This window comes from Convolutriloba macropyga, chromosome 11, assembly GCF_964194025.1.
Source record: "Convolutriloba macropyga chromosome 11, txConMacr16.3, whole genome shotgun sequence".
Classification (NCBI taxonomy): Eukaryota; Metazoa; Xenacoelomorpha; order Acoela; family Convolutidae; genus Convolutriloba; species Convolutriloba macropyga.
Window position 1 is genome coordinate 19,760,086 of NC_134478.1, and position 21,320 is coordinate 19,781,405.

The 21,320-nt window shown below is 35.3% G+C and overlaps 1 protein-coding gene across 1 annotated transcript in view; it reads left to right on the plus strand.

Moving 5' to 3' along the window:
• Positions 1-7,881: 7,881 nt before the first annotated feature.
• Positions 7,882-21,320, plus strand: part of LOC142349780 (E3 ubiquitin-protein ligase UBR3-like) — a 161,360-nt gene continuing 147,921 nt past the window's right edge. Inside the window, exons 1-5 of the mRNA XM_075401549.1 lie at positions 7,882-8,262; positions 9,110-9,327; positions 9,610-9,734; positions 12,400-12,549; positions 12,742-12,828. Coding sequence (XP_075257664.1) covers positions 7,891-8,262; positions 9,110-9,327; positions 9,610-9,734; positions 12,400-12,549; positions 12,742-12,828 — 952 coding nt within the window. The 5' untranslated portion in view covers positions 7,882-7,890. The remainder of the gene's footprint in view (positions 8,263-9,109; positions 9,328-9,609; positions 9,735-12,399; positions 12,550-12,741; positions 12,829-21,320) is intronic.

The following is a 21,320-nucleotide window of genomic DNA, read 5'->3' on the forward strand; positions in this document are numbered from 1 at the left end:
ACTTTCATTCTGAAATAGTTTTGTGCTAATAGAAAAGCGATTGTTAGCCGTTGATGGTAAAAACCGTCGTAGTTCAGTGGTTGAGATGTCTGACTTCTATCTTGCAGGTTTAGGGTTCGAACCCCGTTAGGTCAGTGCACCCATAAAAATTCTAAGCTACGTTCCTCGCCTGTAGTTCGAGCGCAATTCATCCGACGTTAGTCGGTTTATGTTTTTGTTAATAGCCGCAAAGTGATAACTGTTGCTAATATTGGTCATCTCTTCTTTTTTACATTTTAAGCAATTTGAACTCTAGTGGGGCGAGGTCTTTTTCCGTCTTGAAATTTTTGGAGTCTATTTAAAACAGGATGTAAAAGTCAATGCCGCATTCGAAAACTAAGTGTTTTGGTTCAAACGGTTGAATGAAATGGATTGAATGAAGTGGAATGAAATGGAAACGGTTCAATGTGATTTTCTGATCTTAATACCAATTTTTTGAGAGACAGATCGAAAAGCGAGCAAAATTTTTTGCTAACGTGCGGCTTTTTTCGAAGCAGTTTTTGTTTGTAGTTTATTTAGTTGCGTTAAGTGGTGTTTTAAACTATATCAACAAGCATTGGAACATTTGGAGGCTTGCTTGACAATATGATCCATGCATTTTTATGCAATCTTGTGTTTTTGCGATTTCGCCGTTTCAAAAGTTTTTTTAAATGTTTTCCTCTTTCAATTGCTCTCAAACGAAGTCGAAATTGTTTTGAGGAGGCTAATCTTAAAAGTTTGACCCCCTTTCAGTCACCCTCAACAGCTTAGTCAAAGAAAGGGGGTTAAATTGAGTCAATTTTTAATTCTGTTTTTAAGTGCTCTTAAACGATATTATTAGCAATTATTAATTGCTCTCGAAGTTTGTAGCAATTATTTTAGTCCTGTTAGTCTTCTTTTTTTGCGATTACCGCTTGACCGATTTTTCGTCTGACCCATTAGGCTTTTCGTCCTCAAAAACGGGATAAACAGAGCACCCAGTGGATCAAGTTCTCGTGGATCTTTTCAGCTCACTAGTCTCCAATTATGCGATTCACAGAAACTGCTTTGGAGACGCATGCTTATGATGTGAGGGGCGGTTGTTAAAATTTGCCCCCCCCCAACTGTTGCCCGCATCACCGCCTGTCCCCAGCCACCCCTAGCCCCCCCCCCTCGCTGCGCTCATCTCACGCCCGAGTCGATTTTTTGTATTGAATTTTTGTTTGCCGATTTTTTGTTTTTTGGCCTTTTGGAGTAGTTTTTCATGTTCAGTTTTGTATTTATGGTATTCCTATGAGTATTGCCATTAAGTGGGAAAAGAGACTTAACGTTATGAAAATAACAGATTTTTAGATTTTGTGCTTTTAATACTCCATTTGCTAGGTTTTCTTTCTTGATATACCGTTTATTGCTTTGTTTTGTTCCGTTCGGCAAGCGTTACATTTGATGATTTCCGTTTAACAATATCGGACAATCTGAAATAAATAGAGGTTTTGGAGTTGCAACTTGTGAAAAATTTTTATAAATATATCTTTGCTTTCAGTTCCAATTTGAGTTCATTTCTAATTTCAAATTGAATGGTAAGACGAATTAAATATTTAGTTATTGCTTGACTGGGGCATATGTTTTGTTTTAATCGAATCGAATCTGGAGTCTTCCTGCAATGTTTTTTTTTTAGTTAGTGACTTCGCAAATGCCGCACGTGAAACCAAATGGATTGGTCAAATTGCTGAACTAAAGTTAGGACCAGAGCGAAAGACAGTTGGTCTTTGTTCATCCAGTATTCTAAGAGATAAAGAAAATTGAGTGCAAAAATTTTGCTGAGCAGTCTATTTTTTTTAACGCTTAGGGTTTTTCTAAGAGTTTATTTTTTCAGCCAAATGGTTTTGTCGATTGAACGTTTCATTAGCGCTATTTGCAATCTTCTCCAATGCTTTTACTAATTGAAGTCTTTGGTTGAGGTTAGTTTTTTAATAGCCGCCCCGCGATAGCTGGGGCTATTATTGGCCTTCTCTTGGTTTTTTACAATTCAAAGAATTTTACTTGTTTTAGTGCGCTGTCTTTTTGATCTGTTAACACATTTTCATGATTTTTGAAGTCAAATTGGTGTGAGGGTTTTGGTCGCGCCGAAACAAGAACTGGAGCGAAAAACAAGTAGTTTGCGGCGTGGATTTTTCGCTCTAATTTTAAAGTAGTGAGAAAATGGTGTTTGAACAGAATTTCGTTTTCTTGCTAGTGGTTTTTTGTTCACATGCGGCATTTTGACTTAGATTTTCATCTGAATTTTAGAAATGATTTTTCCAATCCGTTAATAGTCTATTATTGGCATAGTTCATGTGTTAAGTCAATGAAAATTGTTTGAACTGTAGGTCAGAACTCGTCCTGCTATGTTTTTTTCGTCGTCAAGATTTTTGTTACGACAATACGACGTCACAATCACTTCAAATCTGCCTTTTGTTTATTCCTTGATGCAATTTCAACTGAATTGCGTGCGTGACGGCATTTTTCTTTCTTATTGGAGCGAGTTTTTTTGTCCATTTGAGTGATTAGATTTTTGGCCACAAATGACTTACCTCTCTCTCAAAAATGACTACCTGACTCTGAAACTGACTTTTCTGTATTTTAATTCAGAGAGATAGGGTCAATTGAGTGCGCGTAACTCTAAATGAAGGTTATTGGAGAGCAGCTAATAGAAGCACAATAACTTATACAGATTCGTAATCAGTTACTTCTATCTTTTTGAGACTAGAGATCTAAGAAGCTATTCTGGCTATTTTCTGGCAATCTGTCAGCTATGTTTTTTGTATTGGGTGAACTGTTGGTTTTGATTAATTTTGATTCGGAGTTAGAAAGGAGGAATTTTGTCAATTTCTGTTTTCCAAACATTTTTTTATCCCCTATTTAATTAACATATTTATTTGTTTTGCATTTTTGTCCCCTAGTTAATCTTAAGGTATTTAATAGGAATTTTCTCTCAGAGGTAATATTTCCAAGAGGTTATATTTTTACAAATTGTTACAGATTTATCTCAGACTAATTGTCGGGAAGCAGCGCTTGGCATTTTCTTGATAAATTTACAAAAAAATATTGTTTTTAATTACTGTTTTCTCGGTGTCTACCGTTTTGTAGGTTTGTTTCCAATAGTTTTAGTTTATTAATAGCTGCCCTCATCTTCTCAGCCGGCTATTATAGCGCTCCTATTTTTTTTACTTCGTCGAATAAAAAAAATAATTCGCTTTACCTCATTTTGCCGCTTTTTCAACATTTTGCGTGATATCTTTTTGACTTCTCTAGGCTAGCTTCTCTCTTCTCTCATTCTGCTAAAAGTGATTTTGAACATCAGTTGCTCAGCAGAGCAATTCAAAATGAACAGAGTCAGTATAAAAAATTGAAGTCAGAAGTAGAAACGGGATAAACCCATAAAGCCCAATTTTAGATGCCCGCTATTTGAACGTCGTTCCTATAAGTCTTAGTTACCATCTCTAATGCTTATTGGTATTGATAGTAGCCCCTGTAGCCTCTCTCTAAGAAACAGAAGTACGTTATGTTCAACTACGAAATGCCATCAAAATAAATCGGACTTAAAAAAATGTTTTTGTACAAAAATCTTTTTTTCCAATATCTATTCTTTCAATCCCAATCATGCTTATTGGAATCAACGGCGGCTATTTTCCGGCAATCTGCCGGGTATGTTTGAATGAGGAGTATTTCGGTTGCAAGTTTCGCCAGTAATTGGTTCGAGGTCGCTTTTGACGGTATTTTCTAAGATTAACAGAATTGATTTTGTTTTTTTTTCTGACGCTGTCTTTGTTTCAAATAGCTTAGTGTTGCTATTGACAGGTCTCAACTGATTAGTAACGATGCATAAATGAATCTAATTATTGGTTCGAGATTATAGCTAGTGGTTTTCAGACACTATTAGTTTCAAAAAGTCGAAACGAATTTTAAGTTTTTCTAGTATTGCTGTCTTATGACTTACAATTTTATTAATGACAGGTCTCATAGTTTGCTAATGAGGATTCAGTTGATCGAAATTATTGTTTCAGTTAGTAGCTAATGCTTTTTTCTTTTACACCTTTTGTTTCAAAAAGTATTAGCGAGTTTGAGTTTTTTGCTAGTTTTGGTTGTTTTGTCTAATCACATAGTCTAATTAATAACAGGTTTCATCGGATATAAGTGCATCTGATTAGGTTTTTTAGTTCAAAGCAATCGTTTAATGATGTTAACACTTTTTGTTTTCAAAGAGATAATTTGGTTTGGCGCTATAAGGCGTTTTTCTCTATAGGACGAATAAAAAATGAGTCAAAAATGGGAAAACAAAATTGATGACCATTTTAATTTTCATCAATTAAGGACTGCGTCATGTACTCTAGGCTACCATTTAGCCAATAGAGAGCACATCTGATGTTTTGCTCTTATATTTGTTTTCATCTTTTCTCGTGTTTGCCTCGCGTTACGTTTCCTCACAGGTCATTCGAACTGACTGATATTTAGTCAACTCACTCAACAAAGTTATGCAATATGTTAATGCGAGTTGAGGTCAAACAGAGGTGTTGCTCACTTTGAACAGTTTTACTATTCGTCGCGAGAAATTTAATGATCGAGAAAAAGCCCGAGAGCGTTGGGTTGCAGTACCGCTTTGGTACAGATGTTCTAGTCCAAGTGTCGAAACTTATTTCAGTGGGTATAAATTGATGGCGTGAATGGCAATTTTGGTAAGGCTGGATTCTTTTAATTTTCAGCCAACGTAATTGTGTTTTGTCTGTAAATTTGGTACTTTCGATTTCTATTAAATATTTGGGGTCAGCTTGACCAATCTATTCACGAAGCATATCGTAGAAAAACCACCCCTGTGAGTTGGAATATGTTTGTTTTCAAATACTGGGGGGGGGGGGGGGGGGGGGGGGGGGGGGCACAACAAAGACCGATTTCCTCTAGAACATTATTTCAATTTCAATTGAGTGACTTTTTCACACTTGGTTTCTCGATTTTTTGCTTGACTTAAATTGCTCTTCTTGAGAAATTAAGTCAGCGTTGTAAAAAAAAATAAAATTGATTGCAATCCAGGAGAGCAAAAAGGGCATGATAGCCGAGTGGTAAGCGATTCTGACTATGACACAGGAGGTGGCAGGGTTTCGAATCCCTCCCTATTCGAGGTTTTTTGCACCAATCAAGAGAAGTTCTTCTTTGCTACAGCCCCCTCTGAATTAAATTGCCTCTGTCGTTCGAGAGAAATCTGTAATATGTGCGAGGTTAGTTGGTTTATGTTCTCATTGTCAATTATGTTCCAACTATTTTTTCCAACATTGTTATTTCAGTTTTACCTTATGAAGAGCTTGCCCGGCACACTGCATAATCTGTTCTACATATTCTCTTAATAATGTTAGTTCTTTATCGGTTTTGATTAAAGAACAAAAACTTCTAATGAACTTTTTTTTGTACTCTTTCCTTATTTTTTTTGCTTCCAATAGACCAGATGTCACAGCGCAATTACCGCAATCAGTTGATGGTGGTCCTACGAAAAGCTTATATTGAGAAGCGGCCTCAAAACTGTGCATGTTTTTGTGAAACTAATTGAAGACTGTAGCAGCACCCGAACGTCCTCCAAACAGCCAATTTATCGTCAATATGATAAGATGGGTTTTTCGATTAGAAAACAATTTACAAACTTTGACAATGAAATAAGCAGTATAGCAAATCCTATAGATTAACTTAAAAAAAACTTTTCTCGTTTTCATTAGTGAGGTGATTACATCTCTATACGCGACGCTTGTTCATCGGTGATTTTTGCCCTTCGTGGTCCATAAGTGCTCCATTATGCAACCACATAATTCAAAGACATTTAAATATTTTTCCGACCAAAATCAAACATGAAATATATATTTTAATTTTGAAAATGGAATTTCATCAGCAAGATATCGAGAAAAACGAATCAGAGTCCTTGACACTAAGGCTTTTCCCAGCTATTTTTGGAATACTTTGAAAATAATTTCTGCCAAATAATTAAAGCTGGTTTTTAAAGTTAGTTTTTTTCTGCTGATTTGCTGATCTTTCCGATTTTACCTGGAATCTAGAAGTTACAATCAATTAATGACTGAACATTTCATAGTATTGCCTTGTTTACGTAGAAAACAAATAGTATTTAATAATTGTTTAAAAAATTATTTGTTTTCCCCTTTATTAACTGTTTCAACAAATAAGCTATAAAACCTATAGATCATAGTCTCTGCCTGTAGATAAAGGTTTAAAGGAACTTTAATTTCTAAAGGAAACTATAGATTTTGAAGAAATGGACGTTTCCAATTTTTATGGAACAACCAATTAAGTTTACTATTAAGAAAGACGTTCATTGGTTGGCTGCTTCCATAAATAAATTTTTGTCTTAGATCAATTTGCAGTTACCCTTTGCCATACATATGTTTGAACAAATTGACGCCTAAATTAAAAAACAAAGAACTAATCGATTATCTGCTTACTGTCGGGCCGCTATTTCAATGATTAAAATTTAAATGTCAGTGGTAATGAGTTCAGTGTCTGAATATGTAGCTTTGACGGTGGATTGGCAATCACAACATGCGATGGGCTGGAACTTCATGCGTGGATGCACATAACCGATCCGCCTTAATTACTCTCAAACAGAGATTTTTCGCTTGAACGAATTCCTAAGTTTGATCCGCTCATTCACCCCTCCCCTCACTCAGCACTCCCCCGCTCACCCCCCCCCCCCCCCCCACTTACTCCCCCGTCCACTCTACGCCACCTGGTGATTTGGATCCAACCCTACCCCCCCCCCCCCGCAACGCTTGAACCCCCTCTCCAATCACGCCCTCATGCTAGCATCCCTAAGCCCCAGTTAGCTTGCTACTACCAAAAGCAGACGCTCGCCGGTCATATGAGAGCAATTCGCCCGATGTTAGTCGGTTATGTTCAAGTACATGCAGACAACTGCACGACACGACTTGTAGGCGGCCATTTTGAGATGCCTATTTTGCCAAAAGATCTAAAAGATGGAAAGATTGTAACAATGTACTTTTACTTTGGCAGCTGCAACAAGAATTTTTCAGGCAAAGAAATACAGACAGACCGTGCGAAAGGACCTGTTTTTGTAAATCTCTTTTTGGAAATAAAAGTCCTCTGTAAAGGGTCCAGTAGAGATTTCAGACTGTTATTTCAGTGTTTGATTGCTCTCAATTAATTTTAGCATTGGGATAAACCTGGAAAGCCTGGTGGCAATACGTACTTCACTAGTCGCTCAGTCTACGTTCTACCAAATTTTATGAGGAGACATCTACTGTTTAAAAGGGCTGTCATTTGATAGAATTTTTCCGACATTAGTCAGTTACTATGTTTTTGCGGTTTCTGCGCACTCTCAAATATGGTTCCGTTCGTTTCGCCATTGAAATTCCATTTTGTTTTGTACATCTTAAAACGACGATAACGAAACTGGTAGAACTATACATTTCTGAACCATTCTTCCAAGAGGAGCATCATATTAATTCAATCTTCATCAACATGTTTACTACAATTTAGTACCGTACTATTGATAAAAAAAACTATTTGGCTGTGCTGTGGAGAATTTTTGCGGAATGACTTATAATCATATTCCGAGTATTTAGTTTTTCTTGTTTTTTTTGAAAAAAATGCTCTAGTTTGCTTTTTTTGCCTTATATATCAAAGTGTTGAGCAGCGTTTGCCATTGAGAGGGTTCGGAACCTTCTATGCAGTACTGAACCTCCTTGATGTATATATGTTCACATGATGTACATATGATGTCTGATGTACATATGATTGGTAAAGGGTACGTCAGAGCTTTGTACGGTGAGCATCATTTTAACCCGAACCTTACGCAATAACCTAATCGCCAGACGTATGCAATATTTTTAGTGACATGTTATGTCATCTCCATCTAAACACAGCAAGCCAGGTCCATCCACCAGGAGAAGCGTCGGCAAACTGGACCCCAGAGAAAGGAAAACGTCCATTGGCCCCTCCAATGAAACCGATTTCTTAGTAACTCTAGGCCGCCAGATCAAAAACGACTCCTCGCGCGATGCTGTGGGTACGAAACAGCGAGTAGTGAAACTTGTGCAATTCCTGCTGAATGTACACAGTCCGTGTAGTTTTGAGTTGACAGTGTCCAGCATCAATGAATTATATCCGTGTCCTTCTTTGCATTCTTACTCCACGAGTGAGACGAGATTTCTCAACACTGAATGCATTAATCACATCATATGTCACGGCGAAAGCATGCAGAAATTTAAACAGGTTTGTTCGTCAGTAGTGATATTTTCTCTGGAGCGAGATAAAATCTGGGAAACGAAATATATTATATGGAATGTTTTATGAGGTCATGAAAGCGTTAACCCAATTATTTTTATAGGGATAGCTAAGTAAAGCCCGCACGGAAAAAAAACCCCACTTCATTTTAGATAGGAAATAAACCCCCACTTTACTATTAAAGAACTGCGCCTTTGGCCATGCCGTGCGGGCCATGGCCATGCCTCAGCGGCCCGTGGGACTTGATATGAAACTATCACAACCGAACAAACTATCAGAACCAAAATTCAATTTTAAAATGGGGGTTTATTTCCGTGGGGGTTATTTTACGTGGGGGTTTATTTCTTATCTAAAGTTAAGTGGGGTTTTTTTTTCCGTGGGAGTTTAGTTCCTAGACCCAAGTAAAGTTATCATGATTAGACGGTTGTTTTTATCAAGAGTAGCCGTAGAATCTTTTTTTTGCACTTAGTAAAGGAAATGGCACCCAAAATTGTCGGCCGAATTCTCATGCTCGTACGAGAAATTAACAGGAATTTCAACTTAAATTAACGTTTAATAAAATTGAAAGCGAAAAGTGTATTAATGAACTCAGTAATTTAAATAAAGAAGAGTTGTAGTTTTTGGGCCCCGAGTAGTTTGAAACAGCTCTCCAGCGGATGTAATTATGTTCGTAAAAATGTCCGTAAGTGTTAAAAATATTGTGTGTTGCCAGAATGCTTAATTATAGTTGCATTTTATAAATCGAGGTCTGCAATGAGCTGCTTACTTTTTCAAGTTCGATACGCAATTCGTGTCTTTAAAAGTAAAAAATTTTTGGACAGCAATAGTTTTGCAGGATCTTCAACAATTCGACGACTCGAAAGTATGCGGTCGAGTATGGAAACACAACTTCTTGGCGTACAGATGCAAAACGTGTGCTCTATCTCCCTGTATGTCGCTCTGCAATGAGTGCTTCCACCTCGGTGATCACAAAGGCCATGACTACAACATGTTCCGTAGCCAAGCCGGAGGTGCATGTGACTGTGGTGATGAAAATGTTTTGCTCCCATCGGGGTAACAAAATTGATTCCTGAACTATTTCCCTCCCTGGTATAATAAAGCTACTATAAACCTCACTGCTGAAATACTGAATACCTCAGTCACGGTAACTCGTGTTCGTACTGTCTTTCCGAGAACGAAAAGCAGTGAATTCTGAACGATTTATTGGCTCCGGCGTAAAAAGGCGTGAAGTTTTATCAATCTTTAAAAGCCCAGGCTATGACTTTGATTTTTTAGTTAAGTTTGCAGTATACTGTGCTCAAGTTGTTTTTAATGAAAACAGTGAATCATGTTTAGATTTTGTGTGAACCATGGCCACCAGAAGCCAGACAGTGAGCCCCCTGATAAGTTACTTGCAACTGCGAAGATTGTTATCCCACATCTATTGCTTCGCCTTGTCAGCTCATTGCGTCAGTATGAAGGTGAGGAAAAAATTCATAAATAGAGTACTTTAGGACGAACTCAAAGGAAAATTTTGTTACTTAGTGGAGAGAAGGCATTGTTGACTTCAACAATTTGTCGAGTAAAATTTTCAGCTTGAGCCGTTTAATTTAGTCTTTACTTGTTTTACATGGCAGTAAAATCAAAAGTTTAAGTGATCGGTATAGTTTTGTGAGAACTGAAAATTTCTTTATATTGTCAAAGTGTTGAATGCTTTGCTGCTTTCATTGCTTTCAATAATTCTTGATCTAGCAGAGCAGTTTTGTTCAATTGTTACCCTTGTTTTTTAATAGCCGCCCTCATCTTCTCAGCCGGCTATTATAGCGCTCCTATTTTTTTACAATTCAAAGAGTTTGAATTGTATTGGGGCGCTGTCTTTTTTAAAGATCTGTTCACACATTTTCATGATTTTTGAAGTCAATTTGGAGTAGTGATTTTGGTCACGCCGAAACAGGAAGTGGAGCGAAAAAGGGAGTGGTTTTGCGGCGTGAAATTTTTTTGCTCTAATTTTAAAGTAGAGTGAGAAAACGGTCACATTTTTCATTTACTTTTAATCCAGAAAGGGATAAACAGATAAGTCCCCGTAGAGATTAATTTTCATTGGAAGACTTAGCTGGCTTAATTTGTCTTGTTTTTCAAATGGTCAATGTGATGAAGCTGTGAGAAAGGCCTAAATTCAAGCTTCAGAGGTGTATTTTTGGTTTTTGTCACAAAATCGTGAATTTTTTTCTCAGTTTTTCTGATTTTGTTAAATGAGTCTTAATTTTTTGATGCTCACAGTTCAGTGATGCCCGGTTGAACCTTAATCTTTTTCGTGTCCGTTGTTGAAGTATATTAAATGGTAACGCCAACCTAAACACAAAAAGTTTTGCTGAATTTCGCAATTTTCCTGCCAAGTTTTTTATTTTGAAAAATTCTGCCAAGTTCATTTTTCAGAGCCATTGAAATAGTTTTATGGCCTGTATTTTCAGAATATATTTGCTTTGGGAGGACATGAACTACAAGAGCTCTAGAAAGTTTATTAATTTTGGATATATTTTTTTTAATTTTCGATATTTTTAAATTTTTCTAATACAGATTTGGTTTTCGAAGACTTGAATAGCGGGAAATTAGGCACGGCAGCAACTATTTTTGCGGTTTTTCGAAGTGAAATTTTTGCGGCAGTTTTGTCTTTTTAATTCAATTTGTCATTTGAAGCTCTCGTGAGCTTAAAGCGGACTTGCATACATTTATCATTTCATTTTTCGTTTTGGAGACAAAAAATTGTACTTGTTTAGCCATTTTTCAAACATAAAAACCGTTCAGATTCATGCTAATCTTTAAGTGTTTATAACACTGTTTGTTTGCAGCCTTTAGCCTTCATTCTCCAGACGTTAACCTACCATATGTGCCATTTTCTTGGTTGTTTTGAAACTCTGATACGTTTCGATGGGAATGATGAGTTCTGCCGGCGAGTGTTGCGCACAAAGCTGTTAAATAATACCTGGGTTACCATTTTAGGATATTTTTGTCCTACTTGTTTTTCTATTGTCCCAATATTTTTGTTGGTGCTCGTGTCTTGTAAGACCACACATTTTTCATGTACTTTTTTCCAGAACGGGATTAACAGGTAAAGTCAAGTGGAGATAATTGGAGGCCCTAATTTTCATTGGAGGTCCTAGCTGGCTTTAGTAGTTGTCTTTCAAATGGTCAATGTGATTGAACTTGCCAGAGAGGCCTAAATTCAAACTTAAGAGGTCTATTTTCGGTTTTGTCACAAACTCGTGAGTTTATTGTTTTTGAGTGTTTTGTTGAATGAGTGTGAATTTTAAAATGCCCAGAGTTCGCCGATGCCTGTTGCTCTTAGATTTATTTCGTGTACGTTAATGAAATATATGTATTGGTAATGCCAACTTAAACATATTAAAATTTTACTGATATTCGCAATATCGGCAATTTTTTATGAAAAGCATTTTTCAGAGCTTAAAATCACTCACTTAAAATGTCTTCTGAACTCGCTTAATGAACTTAAACTTATGAGTATTTACTAGTTAAAGATCAATAGTTTGCAACTAAGTAGTGCCAAACGTATTTGCCCAATTCTGAGTATTATAGTCTGGGGTTTTGATTTGGAGTATTAGTTTTGAAAAAGCTCTATTAGGGATTTTTTCCTTATTGAGCGTATGTGTCTCATAAATATGAGACACATGCGCTCTCCGAATCTAACCAAAACGTCTAGTGGTCTATTAAAAGACCGGTGGTCAAACTGTCTATCTGATTTCTTTAATTGTTCCAATTCATGGAAAGCCACAAGCGTCTATCGTGGCTATTTTCCGGCAATCTGCCGGCTCTGTCTTTAGTGTTCAACCGTTTTTATTAAGACGTCAACAAAAAGAGATGTTTTGCCTTAGCGTTGTTGTTTGAAATCAGTTCCTGCTCTTTTATTGATTATCATTGAGTATGTATGTTGAACTTCCACTAATTTTTTTTGTGTGGGTGATCTGAGCTGATAAAATCAACTCTTCAGTTTCTACTTATTGTTTGTTTGGTACAAGCTGGGCTACGATATAGGACCAAGCTGTCGTTTTACAGCAAATAAGTTGCTTGAAGTTTTTGTTCTTGTTATTTCTTGAGGTACAACTTAAACTATCATTGTACGTTTTTTAGTTTCTGCAAGAAGCTCTGTGGATGATAAGTCTCTGGACTTCAATCGAATTGTTGCGTGGCTTGAGGAGCTCACTCTACAGGGTCAAGCTATGCGGAAGACAATCACACAGCTTATGCTGTCACAAGAAGTGTACTTGGAGATGACCAACAGTTAGTTTTACTTGATTCAGATATATTGCATTATATTAACAAACAGCACCTGCGATTAATATTGTTGCTAATTTTTGTGCCTATATACAGTTTGGAACACAAACAGCATCATTTAAATTTTCGAGGATCAATTTCGTAGTGCAAATGTTGATTGTTCTTGTAAGGTTCTATGACCCTGCTTTTTCTTTGCAGATCTGGCCGATGCGGCAGATCCGGATGCTACCTCAGACCAACTGTTTGCTGCTGGCGCTCTTCTTGACTACCAAAAGAGCCGAGGATGTTAGTTGTATATAGATCATTGTCTGTTTCGGATGTAACTGATGTGCTCTAGGAATTAATTAGTTAATAATTTCTATATGAGCAAATGTTGCTGAAGTAATCTCAAATCGCAAACAAAAAGTTTGAGTCGAAGGTTAACCTCAAAGAATTCGACGTGATAGCGATGTGTTTGTAATTTCGACTGGTTGAATATGAATCAACTCTATCTTGACATCGTCTCATTTGCAGAAAGAATTATCAAATGTTCATTGCGATAGCTTTGAGTTGTTAATTGGTCGTTAATAGCTACGATAGCTGAGCTGAGCTATTATTGACCTTAAAAAATTGAATTATAGAGTAGTAGTATTGGTAGAGTGTCTTGTTAATAGCCGCACTCATCTTCTCAGCCGGCTATTATAGCGCTCCTATTTTTTTTTACAATTCAAAGAATTTGAATTGTATTGGGGCGCTGTCTCTTTTACGACTCGAAGAGGAGTATTGGTTTTCTCTCGGTCTTTTTTATAGCTGCGAAGCTGTAAGCTGAGCGAAGCTATATTGCGGTGCTCTTGGTTTTTTACAATTCAAAGAATTTGAATTGTATTGGGGCGCTGTCTTTTTTTTTTTTTAAGATCTGTTCACACATTTTCATGATTTTTGAAGTCAAATTGGAGTAGTGATTTTGGTCACGCCGAAACAGGAAATGGAGCGAAAAAGCGAGTGGTTTTGCGGCGTGAATCTTTTTCGCTCTAATTTTAAAGTAGAGTGAGAAAACGGTGTTTGAACAAAAATTCGGTTTCTCGGTAGTGGTTTTTTGTTCACGTGCGGCAATTTCACTCTGATTTTTACTGTTTTTTCGATTTTTTGGACCAGATTTTTTTCTAAATGGTTTTCCCAATCCATTCACAGCTCAATCTAGACCTAGTTTGTTGTTTGAATTAAATTTTCATTTCTCGCTAGTGGTTTTTTTTTTGTTAACATGCGGCATTTTGACATCGATTTTCCGTTTTTTCTTATTTTTTTGATCTGATTTTTTTTAAAATGGTTTTTTCAATTCACTCATAGTCCATTCTAGGTCTAGTTTTTCTGTTTAGTCAATGAAAATTCTTTGAATTGTACGTCAGGACTTGTCCTGCTATGTTTTTTGTTTCGTCGTCTGACGCTCTTTTTTCGTTTTACATTTGTTCACACAGCAAAGCTGAAAAAGTCAAATTTTTTGAATGACTTCTTCCTTTCACTAAAGGTGCTTGCGCGCGTGACGTTATTTTTCACTCTCTTTAGCAAAAGTTTTTTGCTTGATTAGATTTTGATCACAAGTGACTTACCTCACTCAATAAAATGACTCGCACTTTAAAACTTAGGTTTATTTGAATTTGTTTAAAGTCAAAGGAACTCATATGTGCAGTAAGGTTCCCTAATAAGAGGCTTCTGCGGGATGAATTATAGCAAGCTTTGTTAATTCATCGCTGAATGTTTTTAGCTAGCTTTCTGAGCTGTTTTTCTCAATTTAAATTTGCCTCTGTTTCTATCTCTATTATATGGCACGCAGGTCTATTCTTTCGCAGCTATTCCGGCAATCTGCCGGCTATGTTTTTTTACAGGAAGTAGATTTGTTCACGCGGCATTTTGACCTAAAAGCGAAAGTGAGAAAAGCTGTCTTGGTGAACAGATTTTCGCGAAGTGAGAGAAGTTTTTTGATCATGCGCTGCGTTTAGTGAATGACTTTTTGACTTTGAAAAGAAGTTTTTGACTGAATTGCACATATAGATGACCGTTTTTAGCCGTTTTTTCGTCTAAGTGGCCCATTTTGTTTGCTTTTAATTTGGTTTCTTGTAGAAATAAATTTTATTCGATACTATATTGAAATATTAACCTCGGAAATTGATAGTGTTTTGTAGAGCCTGAAAATGCGTTTCAAGTTGAAAATTGGCACATAATTCTTAATTTTTTAGTTAATTTTTGGCCTTTTTTATATTATTTTATTCATTTTTGGATCTTTTAACCGTCTTTTTGTCAAAAATCAGTTAATATGGCAACTTCTCTTTGATAATTCTTATACTCAACGCCTCTTTCTACCTCGATGTAATTTTGTTTCATAAAATTGTACATATGCTAATCCGATTTTGGCAGTTTTCCGATTTTCGTCAGTTTTTCGTTTGTCTGTTGGTTGTAATTGCTAGAAATAGTTTTTTTGTGCAACATGAGGGACTTTAATTTCGTTTCAGTAAAAATTCAATCAGTTTTTGGCGTTAAGTTTTGAAAAAACAGTTAAAACTTTTTCATAAATGCAGTCTTAATTAAAAGTTCTTTGACCATTTTTTGCAAAATGTTTCAATGTGTCGTATTAATGAATTCTGCTTTTTCCTATTTTTTGTTCTCTTCAGCAGGATAGATCTTTGTATCGGATGACTAGTTATCTTTTCTGTGTCTTGAGTGCTGAACAATGAAATGTGTTCGTTTTTCTCGAATTTTTTAAATTAACTTTTCAATTTCAAAAATCAAGAATGTCTTTGTTACGGTGTTCCGCGAACTTTGTGCCCATATTTACATTCAAGTGAGTATCATTCTAGTTTTGTCCTGGCACCTACATTTATTTTCGTTTTATTGATTTTTTTTAGATGTAAAAAAATGAATGATTTCAGCTTTTTTTTTTAGATTTTCGTCATTCCTTTGGTTTGATATTGATTTCTTTCAACATAAGGCAGTACTGAGAGTTTGATAGCAAGCTTTTTATAAATATTCCATTTATGACTGATTACTACAGCTTTTTCCGGCCTCGGTGTTAATTAAAACGATTTTTTTGCCTTTAAATTTTCTGCTGCTTATGTCTTTTCTATGATCAATGTTATTTTTGATTTAGTATGAAATCATGTTGTCTAGCTTATGTACAAGAAAACAGGTGTGTGTTGTTTTTTGTCTTAATCGCAGTGATTAGAAGTGTAATTATAGGTGTTTTCTGATTCTTAAATTTGAGCTTTCCATTTTCAAATGATTTAACTTTGTTTAAGATTTTTATCTTCCGTTTGCTTTCGCGATCTTTTCCAGATTAGAACCATGAATTATTTGAGGGCTATTGATAACCTTGTCAGTTTCTTCAGACTATCAGGTTTTTGACCACCTTAATTATTTTGTTTTTTTAACGTTACCACACGTTTTCAATATTATAAAATTTTGCTGCATTTTGTTTCTCTTGTTGACAGTGGTTCAAGTTTCACCAATTTTTAGAGCAGACCTAGAGAGGTAGTGGGTTAATGTTTAATACAAAAGGTAGTGGCTTCCGTTGCAATTACGCTTTTGTTTGAAGTTCTGACGCTTCGAGTCGCTTCCGGAATTCTTCCGCCTGTGTTTTTTTAGGATCTGTTCACACATTTTCATGATTTTGGAAGTCAAATTGGAGTGGTGATTTTGGTCACGCCGAAACAGGAAGTGGAGCGAAAAAGCGAGTGGTTTTGCGGCGTGAATTTTCGCTCTTATATTAAAGTACAGTGAGAAAACGGCGTTTGAACAAAAATTCGCTTTCTCGCTAGTGGTTTTTTGTTTACATGCGGCAATTTCACTTTGGTTTTTACTATTTTATTTCTTTTTTTTGGGATCGGATTTTTTTCTAAATCGTTTTTCCAATCCATTCATAGTTCATTCCAGGTCTAGTTTTTTGTTAAGTCAATGAAAATTCTTTGAATTGTACGTCAGGTCTTGTCCTGCTATGTTTTTCTACTTCGTCGATCTTTTTTTCGCTTTACTATTTTGCCGCTTTTTCGACATTTTGCGTGAAATCTTTGATTTCTCTAGGCTAGTTTCTCTCTTCTCTCATTCTGCTAATACTGATTTTGAACATCAGTTGCTCAGCAAAGCAATTCAAAATGAACAGAGTCAAGTATAAAAATTGAAGTCAGAAATAGAAACGGGATAAACCCATAAAGCCCAATTTTAGATGCCCGCTATTTGAACGTCGTTCCTATAAGTCTTAGTTACCATCTCCTATGCTTATTGGTATTGATAGTGGTCCCTGTAGCTTCTCTCTAAGAAACAGAAGTATGTTCAATTACGAAATGCCATCAAAATAAATCGGACTTAAAAAATGATTTTTTACAAAAATCTTTCAATCCCAACCATGCTTTTTGGAATCAACGGCGGCTATTTTCTGGCAATCTGGCGGGTCTGTTTTGATGGGTAATCTTGGTCGGGAGTGTGTTTGAATCAGGAAGTAAAACGCTTGAAAACAAAGTGTTTAGGTCAAACTGGTGAAGAAATTGAACAGTGCGCATTTTTTTTTAATTCATATACGCAATTTTGAAGCAGTTTTTTTTATAGCTGCGAAGCTGTAAGCAGAGTGGAGCTATATTGCGGTGCTCTTGGTTTTTTTTCGACTCGAAGAGGAGTATTGGTTTTTTCTCGGTCTTTTTTTTTACAGGAAGTAGATTTGTTCACGCGGCATTTTGACATAAAAGCAAAAGTGAGAAAAGCTGTCTCGATGAACAGAATTTAGCTAAGCGAGAGAAGTTTTTTGATCATGCGCTTCGTTTATTGAATGACTTTTTGACTTTGAAAAGTAGTTTTTGACTGAATGGCACATATAGATAACCGTTTTTAGCCTTTTTTTGGACTAAGTGGCCCAATTTTTTGCTTTTAATTTGGTTTCTTAAAGAAATAAAGTTTATTCGATACAATTTTGAAATGTCGACCTCGTAGATTGATTCCACAGTGTTTTGCAGAGCCTGAAAATTTGTTTTAAGTTGAAAATTGGCACATATTTCTTGATTTTTTAGTTAATTCTTGGCTTTTTTTCTATTAATTTCTTTATTTTTGGATCTTTTAACCGTCTTTTTGTCAAAAATCAGTTAATATAGCAACTTCTCTTTGATAATTCTTATACTCAACGCCTCTTTCTACCTCGATGTAATTTTGTTTCATAAAATTGTACATATGCTAATCCGATTTTGGTAGTTTTTTTCCGATTTTCGTCAGTTTTTCGTTTGTCTGTTGGTTGTAATTGCTAGAAATAGTTTTTTTGTGCAACATGAGGGACTTCAATTTCGTTTCAGTAAAAATTCAATCATTTCTGGCGTTAAGTTTTGAAAAAACAGTTAAAACTTTTTCATAAATGCAGTCTTAACTTAAAAGTTCTTTGGCCATTTTTTGCAAAATGTTTCAATGTTTCGTATTAATGAATTCTGCTTTTTCCTATTTTTTGTTCTCTTCAGGATGATAGATATTTGTATCGGATGACGAGTTATCTTTTCTGTGTCTTGAGTGCTGAACAATGAAATGTATTCGTTTTTCTCGAATTTTTTAATTTAATTTTTCAATTTCAAAAATCAAGAATGTCTTTATGTTACGGTGTTCCGCGAACATTGTGCCCATATTTACATTCAAGTTAGTATCATTCTAGTTTTGTTCTGGCACCTACATTTATATTTGGTATATTAATTTTTCCGGTTGTTAAAAATGAATGATTTCAGCTTTTTCTTAGATTTTCATCATTTCTTTGGTTTGCATTTGATTTCATTCAACATAAGGCAGTACTGAGTGTTTGATAGCGAGCCTTTTCTGCAATTTCCACTTAAGTCTATTTACTGCAAATTTCGTCTGGCCTTGTTTTAAATTAAAAGATTTTTTGCCTTTGAATATTCTTCTGCTGCTTGTCTTTTCTATGATCAATTTAATTTTTGAATTAGTATGAAATCATGTTGTCTAGCATATGTACAACAAGGAACAAGTGTGTGTTGTTTTTTGTCTTAATTGCAGTGATTAGAAGTGTAATTATAGGTGTTCTCTGTTTCTTAAATTTGAGCTTTCTGTTTTGAAGAGATTTAACTTAGTTTCTAATATTATTATCTGCCGTTTGCTTTCGCGATCTTTTTCACATTAAAATCATGAGATATTTGAGGGCAATTGATAACCTTGTCAACTTTTTCAGTCTATCACTTTTTTGACCGCTTTATTTATTTCGGTTTTTTAACGTTACCAAACGTTTTCAATGATATAAAATTTTGCTGCATTTTGTTTCTCTTGGTGACAGTGGTTTAAGTTTCACCAATTTTTAGAGCAGACCTGGAGAGGCAGTGAGTTAAAGGTTTAATACAAAAAGTAGTGGCTTCCGCTGCAATGACGGTTTCGTTTGTTTGAAGTTTTGATGCTTCGAGTCGCTTCCGGAATTCTTCTGGCTATGTTTTCTGTTTCGTCGTCTGACGATCTTTTTCGTTTTACATTTGTTCACACAGCAAAGCTGAAAAAGTCAATTTTTTGAATGACTTCTTCCTTTCACTAAAGGTGCTTGCGCGCGTGACGTTATTTTTCACTCTCTTTAGCAAAAGTTTTTTGCTTGATTAGATTTTGATCACAAGTGACTTACCTCACTCAATAAAATGACTCGCACTTTAAAACTTAGGTTTATTTGAATTTGTTTAAAGTCAAAGGAACTCATATGTGCAGTAAGGTTCCCTAATAAGAGGCTTCTGCGGGATGAATTATAGCAAGCTTTGTTAATTCATCGCTGAATGTTTTTAGCTAGCTTTCTGAGCTGTTTTTCTCAATTTAAATTTGCCTCTGTTTCTATCTCTATTAAACGGCACGCAGGTCTATTCTTTCGCAGCTATTCCGGCAATCTGCCGGCTATGTTTTTTTACAGGAAGTAGATTTGTTCACGCGGCATTTTGACCTAAAAGCGAAAGTGAGAAAAGCTGTCTTGGTGAACAGATTTTCGCTAAGTGAGAGAAGTTTTTTGATCATGCGCTGCGTTTAGTGAATGACTTTTTGACTTTGAAAAGAAGTTTTTGACTGAATTGCACATATAGATGACCGTTTTTAGCCGTTTTTTCGTCTAAGTGGCCCATTTTGTTTGCTTTTAATTTGGTTTCTTGTAGAAATAAATTTTATTCGATACTATATTGAAATATTAACCTCGGAAATTGATAGTGTTTTGTAGAGCCTGAAAATGCGTTTCAAGTTGAAAATTGGCACATAATTCTTAATTTTTTAGTTAATTTTTGGCCTTTTTTATATTATTTTATTCATTTTTGGATCTTTTAACCGTCTTTTTGTCAAAAATCAGTTAATATGGCAACTTCTCTTTGATAATTCTTATACTCAACGCCTCTTTCTACCTCGATGTAATTTTGTTTCATAAAATTGTACATATGCTAATCCGATTTTGGCAGTTTCCCGATTTTCGTCAGTTTTTCGTTTGTCTGTTGGTTGTAATTGCTAGAAATAGTTTTTTTGTGCAACATGAGGGACTTTAATTTCGTTTCAGTAAAAATTCAATCAGTTTTTGGCGTTAAGTTTTGAAAAAACAGTTAAAACTTTTTCATAAATGCAGTCTTAATTAAAAGTTCTTTGACCATTTTTTGCAAAATGTTTCAATGTGTCGTATTAATGAATTCTGCTTTTTCCTATTTTTTGTTCTCTTCAGCAGGATAGATCTTTGTATCGGATGACTAGTTATCTTTTCTGTGTCTTGAGTGCTGAACAATGAAATGTGTTCGTTTTTCTCGAATTTTTTAAATTAACTTTTCAATTTCAAAAATCAAGAATGTCTTTGTTACGGTGTTCCGCGAACTTTGTGCCCATATTTACATTCAAGTTAGTATCATTCTAGTTTTGTCCTGGCACCTACATTTATTTTCGTTTTATTGATTTTTTTTAGATGTAAAAAAATGAATGATTTCAGCTTTTTTTTTTAGATTTTCGTCATTCCTTTGGTTTGATATTGATTTCTTTCAACATAAGACAGTACTGAGAGTTTGATAGCAAGCTTTTTATAAATATTCCATTTATGACTGATTACTACAGCTTTTTCCGGCCTCGGTGTTAATTAAAACGATTTTTTTGCCTTTAAATTTTCTGCTGCTTATGTATCTTCATTTGTGTTAATCGATCTTCAAGGGCCATTCAATTTTTTCAGGCTTTGCAGATATAATACTGCAGCAATTTCGAAACAAAAATTGGTTTTTAACTTATTTTTGAAACAGGTGTATTTAAAGAGATTAAATTTTGTCTCAGGGGTAAAAGCTTTAAAGTTTTAGCAATGATTATATTTTTGTTTAGTTTGTTTGTCTCAATTTTTTAATGATTTTGTTGTTTTGGCTCGCATTGTTTAATTAATCTGCTGGTCACTTAGAGTACTTCTAAGTCTTTCATTCAATTCTTTGAATTGTCTTTCAGGACTTGTCCTGCTATGTTTTTTTGTTTTGTCGTCTGACGCTCTTTTTTCGTTTTACATTTGTTCACACAGCAAAGCTGAAAAAGTCAAATTTTCTGAATGAATTCCTCCTCCTAACGGCATTTGCGCGCGTGACGTCATTTCTAACTCGCTTTAGCGAAAGTTTTTAGGTTATTTGCGTGATTAGATTTTGATCATACGTGACTTACCTCACTCAATAAAATGACTTTTGCACTTTAAAACTTAAGTTTAGTTTGAGTTTGTTTAAGGTCAAAGGAACTCATATGGCAGTAACGGTCACTAATAAGAGGTTTCTGTGGAATGAATTTTAACAAGCTTTATTAATTTATCGCTG